Source organism: Lepisosteus platostomus, chromosome 1 (genome assembly GCF_059453375.1).
Source record: "Lepisosteus platostomus isolate fLepPlt1 chromosome 1, fLepPlt1.hap1, whole genome shotgun sequence".
NCBI lineage: Eukaryota > Metazoa > Chordata > Actinopteri > Semionotiformes > Lepisosteidae > Lepisosteus > Lepisosteus platostomus.
In genome coordinates, this window is record NC_142611.1 from 55,214,164 (window position 1) to 55,231,402 (window position 17,239).

Genomic DNA, 17,239 nt, shown 5'->3' on the forward strand with positions numbered 1-17,239 from the left:
CACAGCCCCAAAACATACTTGGTAGGTTAACGGGCTTCCGGGAGAATTGCCCCTGGTGCGAATGAAACAATGCGTTTGTGTGTGTCCTGCGACGGACTGGCCTCCCATTCAGAGTGCATCCTGTTTTACACCCATTGGTTTCTGGGACGTACTCCGGCTCCCCTGCGACACTGGGTTGAGAACAAGCGGTTAGAAAACTGGTGGTCGGATTCAGTCTGTCGTTTCGCATCAGATGCTCCTGAAAACGGGCCCTCAAAGTTCAGCTGAAAAGCCCACTGGGTTTTCTACCACTGGGTAGAGCTGCTTAAGAGTTACAGTATGCTAAATATGTATGGTAGGGGAAAAGCAGCCCACATTTCTGACTGCAGCCGTTTATTTTATCCCGGAATGTCTAGGAAAGGGGTCGAGTTTATAAAAAGATAATATCAGAACCAGCTTTCCTACGCAATCCTTCAGACTTTATGGATTGACAAGCTATCCAGTGCGCTTGTACTTCTGCAGTCCATGTACACTCTCAACAGCACCCTTAAAGGTGAAACACTTTGCCGCAATTACACACGGAGGGACACAAAAAATAGTGCGCTCTCTTTACAACGTTGACGATAAAGATATGACATGGAATAACTAATACAGACAAAATTAATGTAACCCACAAAAGACAGCGCCAACGTTCAACACGAACTGCTAATGTTTCTCAGAATCTGAGCTCTGAACTCTGAGCGAAGTTTTAAAAAAAAAAAAAAAAACACAATCTGTCACCCAGGTGGAAACTGGGTCGCGGCGAGACAGTCAGCCGCAGCAGAGGCAGCCCGTCTGTGCGCAAGGCGGCCGCGCGGTCTCGCGGCCTTATTGGCTCGGGAGCGGAGTCAGGGGTGAGAGGGTAAATTCAAGATGGCCGCCCCCAGCGGTGACATGTTTTCGTTCTGCTCAGAGCCCGGTAAAGTCGGCGGCTTGGTCGAGGTCCGATTCATTGATAAAGTCAAGGTGGGTGTTTTAAGGAAACGTCATTCAGGGAATTTTGTTTACCGTTGTGAATTTCAGTACAGTATTTTTAATGTTTTGTTTAATGCTGCTGCCATGCTGGCTGGCAAAGTATGTGGTATATAGGGTTGTCACGAGTCATGCTATTTAGGTTATAGGCAAATTGAGAAAAGTAACTGTATTCATCTATTACTTTTGTATAATTTCGAAGTGGAGTCGGCTTTGAATCCTTAACATGGCCTAGTTTTAAAATACTGCAGGACTACGATGATCTAGGACATAACGGTGTACTGTAGTATCATCATGTTACGAGATTGAGAAACGGTATTTTGTATTTGTGACGCCTATTATATTAGATTCATACGCTTTTTAAATTGTTAACAGATTATTAACTTCAGAAGCTTACATGAGGTTTATTAAAAAACGTGTCCCAATGAATAGGAGCGTTAGGTCAAGTATTATTTAGAATAGAAATACTAGCGAGCAACTATGCTATTACGGGCGTCTGTTCTTGAAGACGAGCATGGCATTTTTTAATGAGGATTTTGCACTGAATTTTCACTGATATTCCACTGATATTGTGTGAATATTTCAGTTGTCCAGTGATTGTAAAATTTACACATTAATAAAAAAGGGAGTCAAATAATTATAATATCATTCAGTTTTGCCTCCGTTACATCAAACCTTATGGAAATATATAAGATTAGTGGGACGTCAAGAAATTGTGATCATGTAAATGAATATAGCATAGGCCTAAGCATGTGATTAATGAAAATAATACATTTTATGAAGATCATGCAAGCTGCACATTGTGATTTTTAAATAAATGTTAAATAACCAGTGCAGTTGTAAGCTGTGACTGTGATGTCCTGCGATGGGTCTGCGAATGAACTGGTTGTCAAGTGATGCATGAGGAAATCTGTTATTGCCTGGATTGTGGGTAGTTGTTTTGGAATGTCCACAGCAAATGAAGACCAGCAGCAGATTCATGCTGTATTGCCTCTCATACCATCGAATATTGAAACGCAGTACCGCTGCCCAGCAGTTTGACTTAGACTGGTTTTACAAGCTACTGGCTTTTGTGTTCATTGTACTGGTGAGACATGAAAACTATGTATTTATAGGATTTATTATTTTAAAATAATAAACGTTTCATAAATGTTTTCAGCCTCTGTCTCGGCTTTGTCATTGGGACCTTGTGCCAGTGAGGAGGGGGGTTAAGGCATCCCTTTGAATTGTGTGCCACCGGAGTGCTCAGCTGAGAGGTATTATCTGACTGCCTTACTAAACTGCAGGGGTCAGTGTTGACTAGTAGTTGGACTAGTAAATGATTTAAGCCCATGCAACCCCAGCAGTGCCTGACTGGCTGTGTGCTGTTGATTGCGGTATTGAGGTCAGACATTCCCATGGGCCGCGGATATAACTTCCACGCTGGGCCAGGTTGTCGGTTCAGGTGGATGGGTGAGCAGTCGTGAGTCCGTTTTGCTTCACAGCGCTCAGGTCATGTCTTCAGAGAAGCTGCCCAGGGACTGTTTTCGGGGCATTTAATCCTTAATTGGACTAACAGGCTTATTGCTTGATCGGCACGTTTTCAATTTGTTTTGCTCCTCAGTGTGGTGATCTAAAGATTATTTAAAATGTATTAAATAAAGACTCCATTGAGTGTCGAGAGTGAAAACTAATGGAAGAGCTCAAAGTAATCCTTCTGTTATTACACTGTGCGACTGAGAGCTCTGGTGTGCCCAGAAACGTGTCATAGGATCTTCTGTGGTCTTGTTTTCTGCGGTAGTGGCCACTATTTCTGTTGTTTCACTTGCCAGACACACAGGAAGAGTTTCCTGGCAGTGCAGGTGAACAACAAGAGCACATCAATCTGGTCACATCATGTTGCAGCAAAGCTCTAATGGGTTCGTTAGTGCTGGGGTTAACGGCTTGTTAACATCTTGTTTGATGAAGCAGGTTGGAGCTGAGTCAAATCCTACAGAAGTGTCACCTGAATTGTTATTCACTTGTAGGGAAGAGGATTGTTTGCCAAGAAAGCCATCTGCAAAGGAGAAAATATATTTATTGAGCGCCCCCTGGTGTCTGCGCAGTTCCTGTGGAATGCCTTGTATAAATACAGAGGTGAGGTGAGAATTGTTGATTCCAATACCTTTATCATTATTATTACAGGTTTGTAGCCTAGTCTAGTTAACTCTAAAATCAATATGCTTATTCGACACTAAAGTATTTTTTCTATACCTATGCCATGATGTTGTTTTAGTAACAATAACAGGAAATTACCAAATACCCGTCTTCTCCCAGAATGGTTTTTCCCTTTAAGTCATTCTGCGAGGGATGTTACACAGTACTGCACAAATGCATTGCCAAATGGCCAAATGTAGTCTCTTTTGTTGGGTGATTCATCATTAGCCCTGGTAGTTTTGATGCTTGCAGCCTCCTAATGACAGACATGATCAGCCTGACAATCTGTGGAATGGAAAAGAGGCAGTTTGCCTTCCCAATCGGTTTTGTGCTCAGAGGAATCGCGGGACAGAGAGAAACTCCCTCTTTGTTCCTTTGTCTCTTCGTGTGTCCGTCTGATAGGATGTTCCCCAGCTATGGTGTTTAAGTGCAACCCGTTTATACAACCGAGTTTTATCTAGATCTCAGTGTCTAGATGCAGTCCGGAAGGAGTCATGTCCTGGCTCTTATGAAGTGCTGAATGCACCATCTGAGTTCTGAGTTTCTCACTTCTGCGTTGCAGAGGGAAGCTCTTAGGACTGTCTTAAAGAAGAAAAGGACACTGAACTACAGACGTGGTTGAAAAAAGACATGATTTGTTCCTAGAGAAATGGGGGGTATTGTAAAAGAGGGAAAGTGTTTTATCAGTACTTTCTGAGGGGAAGCTTTTTTCACTCAGGTGAAAAAAAGCTCTCACTTGAGTACAAACCAAATTTCTAATAGCACATGATCAACAAAGCACCCTGAAACTCTTGGGGCATTTGCTGACCTGTCCAGACCTTCAGACCCTGTGAATCCGTCTCCCAGTGCATCCTCCCATCAGAATTGTTCACTTCACTGGTGCTGATTTCACTTCCCTCTGTATTGCAGACAGCACTGTCTCTCCTAGTGTCCCAAGGACATCTGTGTTGCTCTACTGATAAGGCTTGACAACTAAAAAGTTTTTTTTCTTCTTTTTTCAATTTGAAATGAAATCCTGCTAAAGTACTATTCTATGTTTCTTGAATAAATTAATCATTTGTGTTGTACTGCAGTAGAAGTTATCATTAATGCTGTTGATTGTGGTGTTAAACTAAATAAGCCTATGTTGTTTGTATACCTTTTAATGCAAATTGTAATAAAAAAACTAGATGCAGAGCAGGATGTGGAATGACAAATGTTTGAAGAAGATGGGAATATGCGGGGGTATTTGAATCTGTGGAACTAAAATTGGATAGAGATGGAATTGAATCTGTTCTGAAAGAGTTGAAGTGGTATGGGAATTGAGCCCTTCCTTCTCTATAGACGGTGTCCCAGAGACCATTTAAAACTTAGTAGAGAATCAAGAATATTCTTCTATTAGAAACTAAAAGGGAATCAATTTATGCAAGAGATAAGAATAATTTCTTTATACAAAGAGTTGTGGATGTCGAACGAACGTTCCAACCAGGTGGTTGATGCTCATACTCTGGGATCCTTCAAAGAGTGTTTTAATGAAATTTTAGGTTCGTTTAATCTCTAAAATGACACACGTTTGTGTGCCCTTCCAAAGTGTCCATGAATAAAGCAATAAGGCTATAAAGACATGTATTTCTTTATTTTATATGTTGACAGTGCTGAGCCTGAGGTAGAGGTGGTGGCTGTTTATGAATTGTCTCCAGTTTGGTGACGGACTCTGGGATCTGTTCTTATTACTTGGTGGAGAAGTGTTTTATGATGTACCTTTTGTAACGTTAACTAATTCTTCAAGATGGCGGATGCTGTTTCTGTTTCTCTTTGAGCTCGGCCGGTGTGTCAGTGCTGCTCACCGTGTTCTGTCTGTTTCTGCCCTGCGGCCCCAGCCTGCGAGTACTGCCTGCGGTCTCTGGAGACGGCGGAGGAGAATGCCCGGAGGCTCAGCGGCAATGCCAGTCTCCTGCTGCCGCACCCCGAGCAGTGCAGCATCCACCCTGAGCTCCACCAGGCTTGCCCACGCTGCCAGGTACTGTTCTGCCTGCTCCCTGCCCATCTCCTCCTCCTCTGCTTGCAGCCTCTTTCAACCACCACCACGTGTTTGGACTATAAGAGAAAACCCACAGGAACACAGGGAGAACATACAAACTCCACACAGAAGCACCCCAGTTCAAGAATTGAACTCGGGGCCCCAGTGCTGTGAGGCAGTAATGCTAATCACTGCGCAGCGGCTCTGCCCAATAGAAGGAACATCTTCGTCGTTTTTTTTTCTTAATCTGTGGTTGCATTATTTCTTCTAGCCATTATCAGAAAGCTGGTTGTTTCTGATGAGGGTCCTGGCAGCCAGGAGCCCTTCCAGGAAGCTCAGTGTGCAAAACAGGACCAGTCAGTCTGGTGCAGGACATGTACACAAGCACATGGGGTCAATTTAGAGATGCCAAACACCCAGACAACACCAAGAACTTTACATAACACATCTTTAGTAAGAGGGAGGACACCAGAGTGTTCTAAAAAAAAACAAAGAGGGCTATCTAGTGCAAAAGTACTCCCTAATCACACCCGTAATTCCTATTTTAATTTTTCTTTCTTTTGCTCAGTAGAGAACAGAATAGTTGATATCTGTGCTAACAGAACAGATAGCAGAATGAGGGAAAATTGATGCTGTACTGCAGCAACAGCCTGGGTGATGGACTGTCCCCTTTCCTGCGCTGACTCGGTGTCTCCCCCTGCAGGTCATGTACTGCAGCACTGAGTGCCGGCGGGCAGCTCTGGAGCAATACCACCAGGTGCTGTGTCTGGGCCAGTCCCGGGACGACCTGGAGCACCCACTCAATAAACTGCAGGAGGCCTGGCGGTGAGTGTGGGGAAGAGGGGTACAGTTGGGCCCTCCAGGAAAAGAAGAAAGGTGGGAGGGAAAGACTTGGGTGTGGAGCCTGAAATTTCACAAGGAGAACACTTCACCTGAAAACATTTATTATAACTGTACCGTGTGCGCGCAGTCTCTGGAGCACAGAATTACAGCCACCCGTGTTGTAGTGCAGTCCAAATCTATAATTTATAATTATAGTAATACATTTATAATTTATTTTTCTCAGTTATTTAACCTCCTTTAGTTTAAAAAAAAACGTTTTCTGCATAAGGTCTCAATAAACTGAGAGAAAACAGCTTTTTCTTTCAGTTTTCAGCATGGAAGTAACCTTTACTTTTTCCTTTGCAACCAACACGTGCTGACACAGCTCTCCAGTCAAACTGTGGGAGAAAATATACTTATTATGATGATAGCAGTTCAAAGGGAACACCGTGCTGTTTTTTATTGGCGTTTCTTACTTGTTCAAATGTCCTTTCAGTAGAAGCTGTAAAAAGGCATTACAGGTACGGTCTCAGTTGATTCCAGAAAGGTGTGTGATGAGCAGGTGTGCCCAGATTCAAGGTGGGCTCATCTAGGACTCCTGTGAAGTCCATCTAGGGGGAACACCGGGAGAAGACCTAAATTAAAACGTGACCAGCTAGCTTTTGTCAGTCTTCAGCACAGCCATGCAGAAGAGCTTAAAGAAAGTGCCAGGCGTGTTCTCTGGCCAGTGAGGGCACTTCCTCACCAGCACACTTCCTCGTCGTGTCCTGCTGGCTGTAACCCTTGTATTTGGCTGGCTGTCCGGGCCGTTACAATAGCGCTGTCCGGGCCGAGTCAGTCATTGGTGATCTCTATAAGCCGTATTGCAAAGTTCACAGAAGCTATGGTGGAGGGTCTTGGACAGAACCTCTCGGTGTTTATTTCTTTAGAACATTAGTTGGGGGGGGGGGGGGTTGACATTTTCCCCTTATAGTTCAACCCTGGTGTAACAAATAAAAAAAAGGAAAGGTTCAAAATCTATCAACGAGGATGGGCATGATAACACTTCTGCAGACTTTGCTACTTTGGTAACTGGCGTTAAACCTAATGGAACAGATGGACTATAGTGTTGGTGTTAATACTGTTTGCTCAGCTAGGCTTCCAGCACAATGCACCTTAAAGAAGTGCTTGTTAAAGAGGTGATTGCTGGCACACCAAAAAGGAGGAAAAGTCCAGCAATTTCCACAGATGCTAAAAAGAACTTCCCTTTTGTGCCATCTTCCGGCACTTTTACAGTGAAATGTGATTTTCTGCCACACTGCGGACAGCAGGCTGCAGACCTGGCTTACTAACAGACGCCTTTGTCTGTCTGACTGTCTCTCTCATTGTTTCCCAGGAGCATGCATTACCCACCAGAGACCGCCAGCATTATGTTAATGGCTCGGATGGTAGCAATAGTAAAACAGGTACAGTACCAGTTATTTTATTTCCATAAATTACACCCTGATTTTTCCTTTTTCTTAACCCTAGAAAGCAACCAAAAGTACCATAATGAAAATTCCAGGATTGACAAATCGCACTAAAGTAAAACCTTTTAATTCTTTCTATACTTTTGATAATGCGTTGCTAGAGAAATACTGAGATGAATTAAGTGTGGCCATGACTTCCTCATTTATGAGTTTAGCTCTTATTTTCTATCCTGGACATTTATAATGATTTCCATCTGTCAGCATCAAGACCATTGAATGGGTTTGAACTTTATACTGAGCATCAAAAGAAAAATCTCTCTTATAGCTGCAGTAAATCACAATGTTATTATTGCCAATCTTTTTCTTGCAGCTGTACTGCTAATTCGTAGAACTGACATGACCATGGGTAAATGTATCAAGCTGGTTTATATTTATTGATGGGGTTCCTCAGCAGGGGCCTGCTGTGAAAGTCATAGGTTAGTAGCATGCGTGGCCAATGTTGGACACAGTACAAGATGCAAGCTCCAGGCTTGAGGGATTCGTCTCTGCTCCTCCCAGAGAGCTGGGGCAGGCATGTGCCTGTTTGAGCAACAAGGTGCTGACCAGGTTCAGCCTTCCACATACCGATGACATGAAAGCACTGTTCTTCTTTATAAAGCAAAGCGTCTTGGTTTCCATCATGATTTTCACCAGGGTTGATGTTCAGTGGGTTTAATCGCGTCCTCACCCATGCCCAGTCAAGTCTAGTCACTGAAGGGGCAACTCAGTGCATCGATCTGTCATGAGTAATGAAAATGCCAAAACGTTTAATCATGCCACTTAATCCACTTAATTTCTTAAAAATCATACCTGCATAAATTATCATGTTTCTTTTGGTTGTCAGCATAAATGCAAGGTTAAAATGGTTTGATGTGTTTATACAAATTAAATTCCTGTCCTCCTGTCTATGAATATCTGTCTAAATAAGGTTTTTGGCATGAAATGCATAGTGAAGAATATACTGACCTTCTGTATTAGTAGCAAAGCAGTAGCATTGTGCAGGGCTAAGACACTGTTGGTGTTTTTGAATAGTAAAGGTTACTGCAGTTTTTTAAATCCAAATAATATCCCCCTGATAACCTCTGAGAAGAGAATGAGTTATGAAAGGAGTTATTTTCATGTTGAGTTGTGTTCAGGCAGTGTCTGTGTTTGGCTCGCAGGCTCAGGATAAAGGCCACTGGCTGAGTATCTTCTCTCAGCTCTGCAGCAGGACAGCCAGCGAGCAGGAGGAGCAGATTGCTCACAAGCTCCTGGGGGAGAAGTTCCAGGTGAGAGCTTGCAGATAGGAATTGGTTTCAATCTGTGAATACTCCTATATGTGCAGTGTGTGCAACTGGGGTGGCAAAATAAAAATGGCAAAGAAAATGTTCTACAAACCTGACATTGAGCAGGGAAAATAAATAAATAGATTGTAACAGAATTAAGCCATCTGTAATGAAAATGTTTAGCACTGTATTGGCAAGCCTTATTCTAATAATAAGATTTAATTTGAACCATTAACCATATAATTATGTGATATCATACATTTGATAACATTATATAAAGAAGAACAAGTGATTGTTGTACAACATAAAGTATATTGGCCCCCAGAAAGGTCAGAGGCCAAATACAAAAATAATTGATCTTATTGTAATCTTAAAACATGGCACGAGTCTTTTCTAATAAGAATGTTTATTTTGACACTGTTAATAATGATCATTTGTATGTATTTAAGGTTTTAGAATTTACCCAGTGTTATTGTTATTACTGCAGAGGCCTCTGCCAATGCTGAATTACTTACAAATGGGGCAGGATGAGCAAAATAAGTCTTTTAACTTGCTGATATAATATTCTGAATACCTAGCCCTTTCAACACCAAATTATTTCAGTTGAAAAATGACTAAGACCAATTTAAACAATTGTGGTGTCCCCTATTCCTGTGGCCAGCATGTGATATGCTAATGACATCGTGCTAGCATCATGCCAGCACAGTGAAATGCCTGGGCTTCATGTCTGTCACCTTGCAATCTACAACCAGTATCAGCTCGTAAGATTATACCATTTACAGTTGGCATGCTCTTTGGCAACCAATGGTAAATGTGTGAACAGTAAATCTCGTGTGACAAAATTCATTTCCTTCTGAGTTTTTTGTCTTGTGTTAATTTACTCAAACAAAAATGCAAAACAATTTCATCTTTGACATCTTCATTTAGGATTATTTTCATGTGCGTTTCATCAAAGAACTAAACAGTGTTCATTTCATTCAGCCTGTCAGTGTTGGAAATTCCCTTAAACCTCAGAATGTATCTATTTCATGACCACAGAGTCAGGACCTCGGTTTTATGTCTCTTCTGAAGGAAGATGCCTTTTTACAGTATAGTGTCCCAGGCACTATACTGGGGCATTAGGATCCCACACAGAGCACCCCCTACTGGCCCAACTAATACCTTTTCTGGCAGCAACCATAGTTTTTCCCAGGAGGTCTCCCATCCAGGTAATGCCCAGGCTCACACCTGCTTAGCTTCAGTGGCTTGCCATCTAATCGTGTTTGCCTTGAGCATTTGGCCAAGATGGACAGTTAACACTACTGTAATGCACCCCAGACAAGGCAAAACTAAACCTACTGGGGCTGCTGTTTATTTTTAGAGCTTAATTTCTTCCTGGCATTATAAACAGCTGTCACAATTTTTACCTTAATGCTATGGTGTATAAGTGCTGTGTGAATTTAGGGGCACTTTTGATGTGTGGAAAATGTCTTCTTAATGAGCACCTTTGTTAAGCACCAAGTGAAGGGCACCCTAGAGTGTCCAGCAATGTTGATAATGAGAGAGCTGGAACTTCAGCACCTTGGACAGCTCCTGTAGGTTGAGTGTCCCTGCCAGCCTTCCACAGCAGCTGGCACATCTGCACAGCAAGAGAGGCTAGTGAAGATGCACATGTTCTTGCTAAAGAAAGGCAGTTTTAATTTTGAGAACTGGAGAATTCCTGTGATTGGTGTGAGTAATATAGTTAAACAGAGAAAACAGAAAAAGGAATATGTGGGCTCGCTGTGTTTGTTGGCATAATGATATGCAAACCACACCTGATCTTGTAATGTGGATTAAAGCTATAAGATAAATTTTCAGAGTTAAATTTTTACCATTATCATTACCATTACCATGTTAATATTTTCAATATTTTCACTGCTGTGTGCGCTCTCGAATCAAGGAATTGCTCATGATCAGATACATTTTATGTAGTGATAGGGATTAATGGAAAAGGGTGATATTCCACAGAGTTATACATTTAACATTAGCTCTTGTTACCTCTTACTGAAGAAATAGTATCCCAAGTACTGCACAAAGGAAGACATTCTTGAGAAGCAATTCCGGGTACCGGTTTTATCCCAAATTCCGCGTGATTTTCATTCAGCAGTCAGAACTGTACCTGTTGCTTTGACTTTTGAATGACCTCAGGGTTTAATTACGGGAAGCATAACATCCTGAAAGCAATGGGGTTCAGGTGAAGGCAATCAAGCCATCTTATATAGGAAAGAGTATAGAAAAGGCACTGACCACTCTCTAATTGAAGTTGGGATAATTGAGGAAGAAATGAGTGTTCTGAGGATGTATATAGAAAAGCATGTTGTCTGATTATGATTGTTTGAATAAGAATCTAGACTGTAATATGTCAAACAGTTCAGGAAAACAGGCCCATGCGTTTGGAATGCAAATCACAGCCATGTCTGAGGTAGCAGGCAGTGCCAACACCCACATAATTAAAATGCACCAACTGACCTGCAGAGGTGTGCCCAGTACACACTGGGAGTGAACAGTGTTGTATCTAATGCCGTCTCTTTCTTTCTCTCAGGGCCAGCTGGAATCTTTGCGGAACCTTTTTACTGCAGCTTTGTATGACGATCACCTCAGCAGGGTGAGTCACGCACTTTCCTTAGAGCTGTGCTGTCACTTGATAAATCTTCTGGCCAGCCGCCTCCTTTATCATTGCATTTGCAGGGATGCTTTATATGTGAAAGACGCAGCACTTTTTTTTATTAGGAGTCAATCACACTATATCCATTTTATAAGTTCTTCATCCAATACAGGGTTGTGGGGAAACTTGAGTCTGTCGCAACAAGCAACCCACCTGAACACGGAGAGAAGATACAAACTCCACACAGTTAGCACCCCTGGTCTTGAATTGAAGTCGGGGGTCCTGCTGAGAGGCAGCAGTGCTAACCACTGCACCACAGTGTTGCCCCATCAATCACACTAGTTACTAGAGGTGCACGGTAAAACTGGTATACCGGTAAACTCCGGTTCTTTAGTCACGCGGTACATTCCGTGGTATGTTTTAGACTGACCGGTACGCTCAGTAATTTCTGGCAATTTCCGTCGGCGGTTTTATTTTTTCGATTTTAACAGAGATTGTCTACTGTTTACATTCATAAATTCAAATTTGATTCAAAGAACAAAATGACTGTGATTAAAATGTCATTAACTTTAAAAGGGTGAGTAAAAAAAAAAGTCACACTAAAGGTATTTCTTGCATATCATTGGCTAGTAAGTTTAGAAATATGACGTGATTTCGGAAATCACACGGAAATAATCATAGCTGATTGGTTCAGAAAGACCTTGACTTTCCCCAATGACCCATTGAACATGCGCTGTTGTTTCTAGTTTTCCTGATTCTACTGTAACTCTAGTCAGGAAGGAAGTCTAGTCTTGATCATGTTTGTAATTCCATTGCTACCATTACACATTCTTTGAATTGTTTCCTTTTTGGATTTTGTTTGAGCTGTTTAAGTCAATATAGAATATCTTGTCTCAGCAATGTTTTAAGCAAGTATTGAGGATTCTTTTAAGTTTAGATGAAATAGCCAAAGGCAATCGAAAATGCTAAACATGTTTCATAAGGTTGTAAACATCAACTTTACTCATTGTAAAGAGAAAATGCTAGAACTTACAAGCACCTGTCATATGTTGAATTTTACATTATCTTGCTAAGCAAAATGAACCTCCAATACCTTGTGAAAAAAGATTTAATCATTTAATGATTGACAAAAATCTGCATATTGTTAAATTGTTCTGTTACACTGTTTAGTGTTATTTCTAGTTCTTTGGTTCCAATAAAACAACAAAACAACAATTTTCATTACTTTATTTTGTATACAACTCAAAATGCTTTACTAATCATGAAATAAAAATATGAGAAAATCTCCGTATATAAACATGCAAAAGGTTTGCGGTATACCACGGTACATGCATGTATATCACGGTATTCCATGGTACGTTTTCCAGAGGAGGTACCCAACCCTACTAGTTACTTAAAAATAGAACATTTTCATGTTCAGATGAGAAAGGGCCATGTTCACTCGGATGTCCTTCTCTTGCAGTGGTTCAGCCCTGAAGGTTTCCGCTCTCTCTTCGCCTTGGTGGGGACTAATGGCCAGGGTATTGGGACCAGGTGAGGGCTGTGTAATCTCTGGTCTTTTCCAGTTGTGCTTGTCTGTGTTGCATGCAATTACGCACAAACAGTGTCACTCTTGGCTGATATGTATTCTTAATTAAGACCCTTTGGGAAGTATTTACCACAAACAAAAATGCAGTTGAATTAATTAGTTTGATCTGCACTGAATGTTAGATGAGGCAGAGTTGCTAATGTCAGCCCAGTGTTGAGCTCTGTAAGTTTTAACATGTCATCTCAATGAAAGTAGTCCAAGGATCACATAGTGCCGCGATATGGAGGGCCAGTCAAAGCAAATGCGATGGGGAAGGGAGAGAGAGGGATTGGAAACCCATATAGTTATCTGAGCCCACTGAAGCCTTCAGGCAGGCTCTGAGCACTCCCATCTTTACCCATTGTAGAACTCATGCATGATATCACAAGCTGGTTTGCAAAGCTGGGTATTGGTTATTAATAGAGAGGCTGTTCTAGTTAACGGGCTAATGATCATTAAAATGAATCAGGTGGTGCATGTGTGGTTAGTTGGTTCTGGCATGTGATGAGCTGCGCAGGACAATGTGTAATTCCTGCCGTTTCCCAGTTCTCTCAGTCAGTGGGTCCATGGCTGTGATGCACTGGAGCTGCCTGTCCAGCCGAGGGAGCAGCTGGATGCCTATATTGACCAGCTCTACAAGGACATTGAGACAGGTTAGGCACCGTATGCACATGATACTATAGTGAACGTTCTGTATAATTAAAAATGAGTTGTGCTTAAACTGAAGAGAGGGATATACTGTATAGCAGATGTCGTCTTGGTAGGATAAATTCTTAATAATATTATCAAGCATTCTAACTTCATTACTCTGATGAGCTGACTTCCTATCCGAACAATAGTCTTGCTGATGTACACAAAAAACAAAGATTGAATAAATCTGCAGTGTAATACTGTTGTAATGAGGTTCTTGATAATTTATTGATGTTCCTTTAGCCTACTGTTGAATGCTGTCAGCTCCGGTAGAAAATTGGGTAGCTCCAGGGCTGGGTCTGAGAGATAACAGTGATGGGAAATGGGGACTCGGAGGCTCAGCAAAACTTGCCATCTCAGCACACAATATTGATTGACCCAAAAGACAATTTATTGCCAAAATGTGGATGGACCTGTTCATCTATCCTTTTTTAAATTAAAAGCTAACAGACTAATAACCAGGACAATGTTACACTTGTCTTTTGACAGAAACCGGTGATTTCCTGAACTGCGAGGGCTCTGGACTCTTCCTCTTGCAGAGCTCCTGTAAGTGGGGGTCCATGGACTGGGGAAGGGTCTATTGTTTGTTTTGACTCCTTTTGTGACAGCCTAATTAGCATGTGGCCAGGGCTAGCTTTTGCATTTTTCATTTCCCCCATCTGCTATGTAGGAGACATGGAAATCAAAGGAAAATGCATCTTTCTCAAGGCAAAGGTTCTGCTTTTAAGGCTGAAATGGGAAAGGGCATTTAATGTCTGTTTCCAATGTGAGGGCATGGAAAACACCATGAGTAATTATGTAATCTTTCTTACACATGAAATATCAGTGCATTGTCCCAGTCTACAAACCTCTGCTTTCGGGAAACAAAAGGGTTTAAATGGGGAAGAACCCAGCTGTCAGGTGTCGTGGTTATAAGGACTGACAGCTGGCTTCTATTGGGCAGAGAACAAAGCTGACTGCCTGTCATGTGCCACCAGCAACCATACGAAGCTGGTTTCTGGATTGAGCTACCTTGGATGATGATGCTCTGCCATGTTCCTTCTTCATCTATTGCTGTTTGTATTGTCTAGGCAACCACAGCTGCTTTCCTAACGCTGAGGCCTCCTTCCCTGACAACAACTTCCTGCTTCACCTGACGGCGCTCTCCGACATCACCGCTGGGGAGGTAAGGAGCTCTGCCCCAAGGTTGCCCTCCTGGAGGCGACTGAGGTTCTCATGGACAAGGGATTCTGTGACTTTTGAAATCAAAAGGTCTATACAGTGTGCATAATCTGGCCTCTAAATGTTTGTATGTGAGATGGTTGCAGGGCCATCTCAAGGCTGGGGCGAAGGGGGTGGATGCCCAGGGCCAGGCGCTGGCCACCCCCCACAATCCCCAATCCCGTTTCACACACGCATAAAAATAAAAATACATGTTTAAATATTTTAATAAAGCCACACACAAAACTCTTATTTTAGCTCAAGATGACATCTAAAGTTAGTGGAAGAGCACGTTCTTTATTCAGAACTGGAGGCGTGTCCTGCACTAACTACGTCATAGGCCATCGGTTGCAAGCTAAAAGTTATTCTGGCCTAACTAAACTAGCTTGGAAAAAAAGTTAGCTGGTGGAAAAATGGCAAGCACAAGCAGAGATAGGGACAAATTTAGAAAATACTGCAGTGAGTGCGAGACAAGGAAGCAGAAGAGGGAGGATGCAGATGTGGAACTTAAAAGGTGGAAACCTTTGGAAAGGTTTGTTGTAAAAACCAGAAGCGAAGAAGTTGGCAAAAAGTTTTGGATCAGCTGCCGATTTCAAACGTGTAAAAATGCAGAGTTGAAAATCATGTGATAGATGCCCTAAGTTCCTAAGTGGATTCCTCATCCTTTCTAGGAAATCTGCATCAGCTATTTAGACTGCTGTCAGAGAGAGAGGAGCCGCCACAGTCGTCACAAGATTCTGAGGTATGGAGACTCTACTGTCATGCTTCCCTGCTCTCACCACAAGGGGGCAGCAGCTCTCTGCCTTCAGTCTTGCAGCCCAGCTCTCTGTCCAGTGAGCTGAGAATCCAGATCATGGAGAATCAGGACCTCGGTTTTGTCTCATCTGAAGGACAGCACCTTTTTGCAGTATAGTGTCTGATGGGCGATGTGGTGCCTCTGTGGCTAAGGATCTGTGCCTGTGGCTGGAAGGTTGCCAGTTCGTATTTTGCAGCTGGCAGAAGAATCCTGCTCCGTTTGGCCCCTGAGCAAGGCCTTTAACCCTAACTACTCCAGGGGTGCCATATAAATGGTTGACCCTGCACTCTGACCCCAAGCTTCTCTCCCTGTCTGTGTGTCTCAGGGAGAGGAAGTTGGGGTATGGAAAAAGACATATTCCTAATACAAGAATCGTATATGGCTAATAAAATTATCTTATTTAATCACTACACTGGGGCATTAGGATCCACAGCGGGTGAGGCCCTCTTACATTCAGCAGAGCTCTGTGTCCGGCACATGTGCTATATGTTTTACCTAGTCTCTCCAACAGCAGCTGTTGCAACTGTACTGGGGACAGGGCCGCATGTTGACACGTCATTGAAGAAAGAAACGCGAGGCCGGTCAGTCACTAGCAGACTCCACGCTTGAGCTGTGTCCCTTCTGGCAATGAGCCCCTAACCTGGACCACCAGCCCATCAAGCCTCACAAACTTGGCTGGGACCACCCTACGCTGTAAACTGCAACCAATCTGTCCTCCTTGTCTTTCCAGGGAGAACTACCTGTTTGTCTGCTCCTGTCCCAAGTGTCACTCCCAAGCTGATGACCCTGATGTGACCTCGGAAGAGGAGGAGGAGGAGGGGGATGGGGAGACTGAAGGGGATGACCTGGAGGATGAGATGACCGATGTCTGATGTGTGCGAGGCTGATGCTACAATGCTGTTGGCCAGCCCTGCCCTCCCAGCAGTTGGTGGTGATGGATCCTCTGCACAGATCACGTAGCGGCCACTGTGTCAGTCTCTTTCCTGACTGTACTCTTCAGACTTCGCACGCGATAGAATCTCTTCCTGGCTACATCCACACAGACCGCAAACACATGGGTTCAGTCTGCTGGTCATGTTTCACTTGTTATTCTTTCACTTCTTTCTCCCATTTGTATGATTCTAAATAAAATGGCAGGAAGTGTGCAGATGAGTTCTTGTTCTGCTCATTGATGTGTTTGCTGGCTGCTGCAAGGTAGAGATGGCAGAGATGAGAGCAAAATCAGTACTATTCTCATCTTATTGGGGGAGGGGGGAGTCCCCCAGTCTGGCCTGCACTCTGAAGGTTCAACGGTTCTACCAAGAAGCTTCCTTTCCTAAGGTACACAAGCTGTTTTTATACTGTTCTGTACTACACTGGCTGATTATGCATGGTCTTGGAAAGGATCACAGGTAACGGGGATGAAAGGGATGAGCGATGTGCCAGCTGCAGAGAAGAGAAGGTGTGCCAGGCTCATGTGGCTCCAGTAACAAATCTCTGGCTTAGCCAGTGAGCTTGAGGAGAATGTGATTAAGGACAGAGCAGATAAAGAGAAATTTATCTTGGCTTGTTAAAACAAGATTAAAACATAAATTATTATAATACATTTATTTATTTATTTATTTTCGACCTTATTCCTGCCT

General features: G+C 42.8%; 1 protein-coding gene across 1 annotated transcript; it reads left to right on the top strand.

Moving 5' to 3' along the window:
• The first annotated feature begins 789 nt into the window (after positions 1-789).
• On the top strand, positions 790-16,762 carry smyd5 (SMYD family member 5). The gene is made up of 13 exons (XM_088632823.1): positions 790-984; positions 2,997-3,105; positions 5,025-5,164; positions 5,868-5,989; positions 7,362-7,431; positions 8,634-8,741; positions 11,302-11,364; positions 12,827-12,897; positions 13,478-13,584; positions 14,111-14,167; positions 14,692-14,786; positions 15,493-15,563; positions 16,348-16,762. Exons 1-13 carry the CDS (start codon positions 892-894, stop codon positions 16,487-16,489), a joined length of 1,248 nt encoding a protein of 415 aa, XP_088488949.1. The 5' UTR covers positions 790-891; the 3' UTR covers positions 16,490-16,762.
• Positions 16,763-17,239: the final 477 nt, after the last annotated feature.

Coding starts and splice junctions, on each gene's coding strand:
- smyd5 (XM_088632823.1), top strand. CDS start 892: ATGGCCGCCCCCAGCGGTGACATGTTTTCGTTCTGCTCAGAGCCCGGT. Junction 985..2,996: donor GATTCATTGATAAAGTCAAG/GTGGGTGTTTTA, acceptor ATTCACTTGTAG/GGAAGAGGATTGTTTGCCAA. Junction 11,365..12,826: donor ATGACGATCACCTCAGCAGG/GTGAGTCACGCA, acceptor CTTCTCTTGCAG/TGGTTCAGCCCTGAAGGTTT.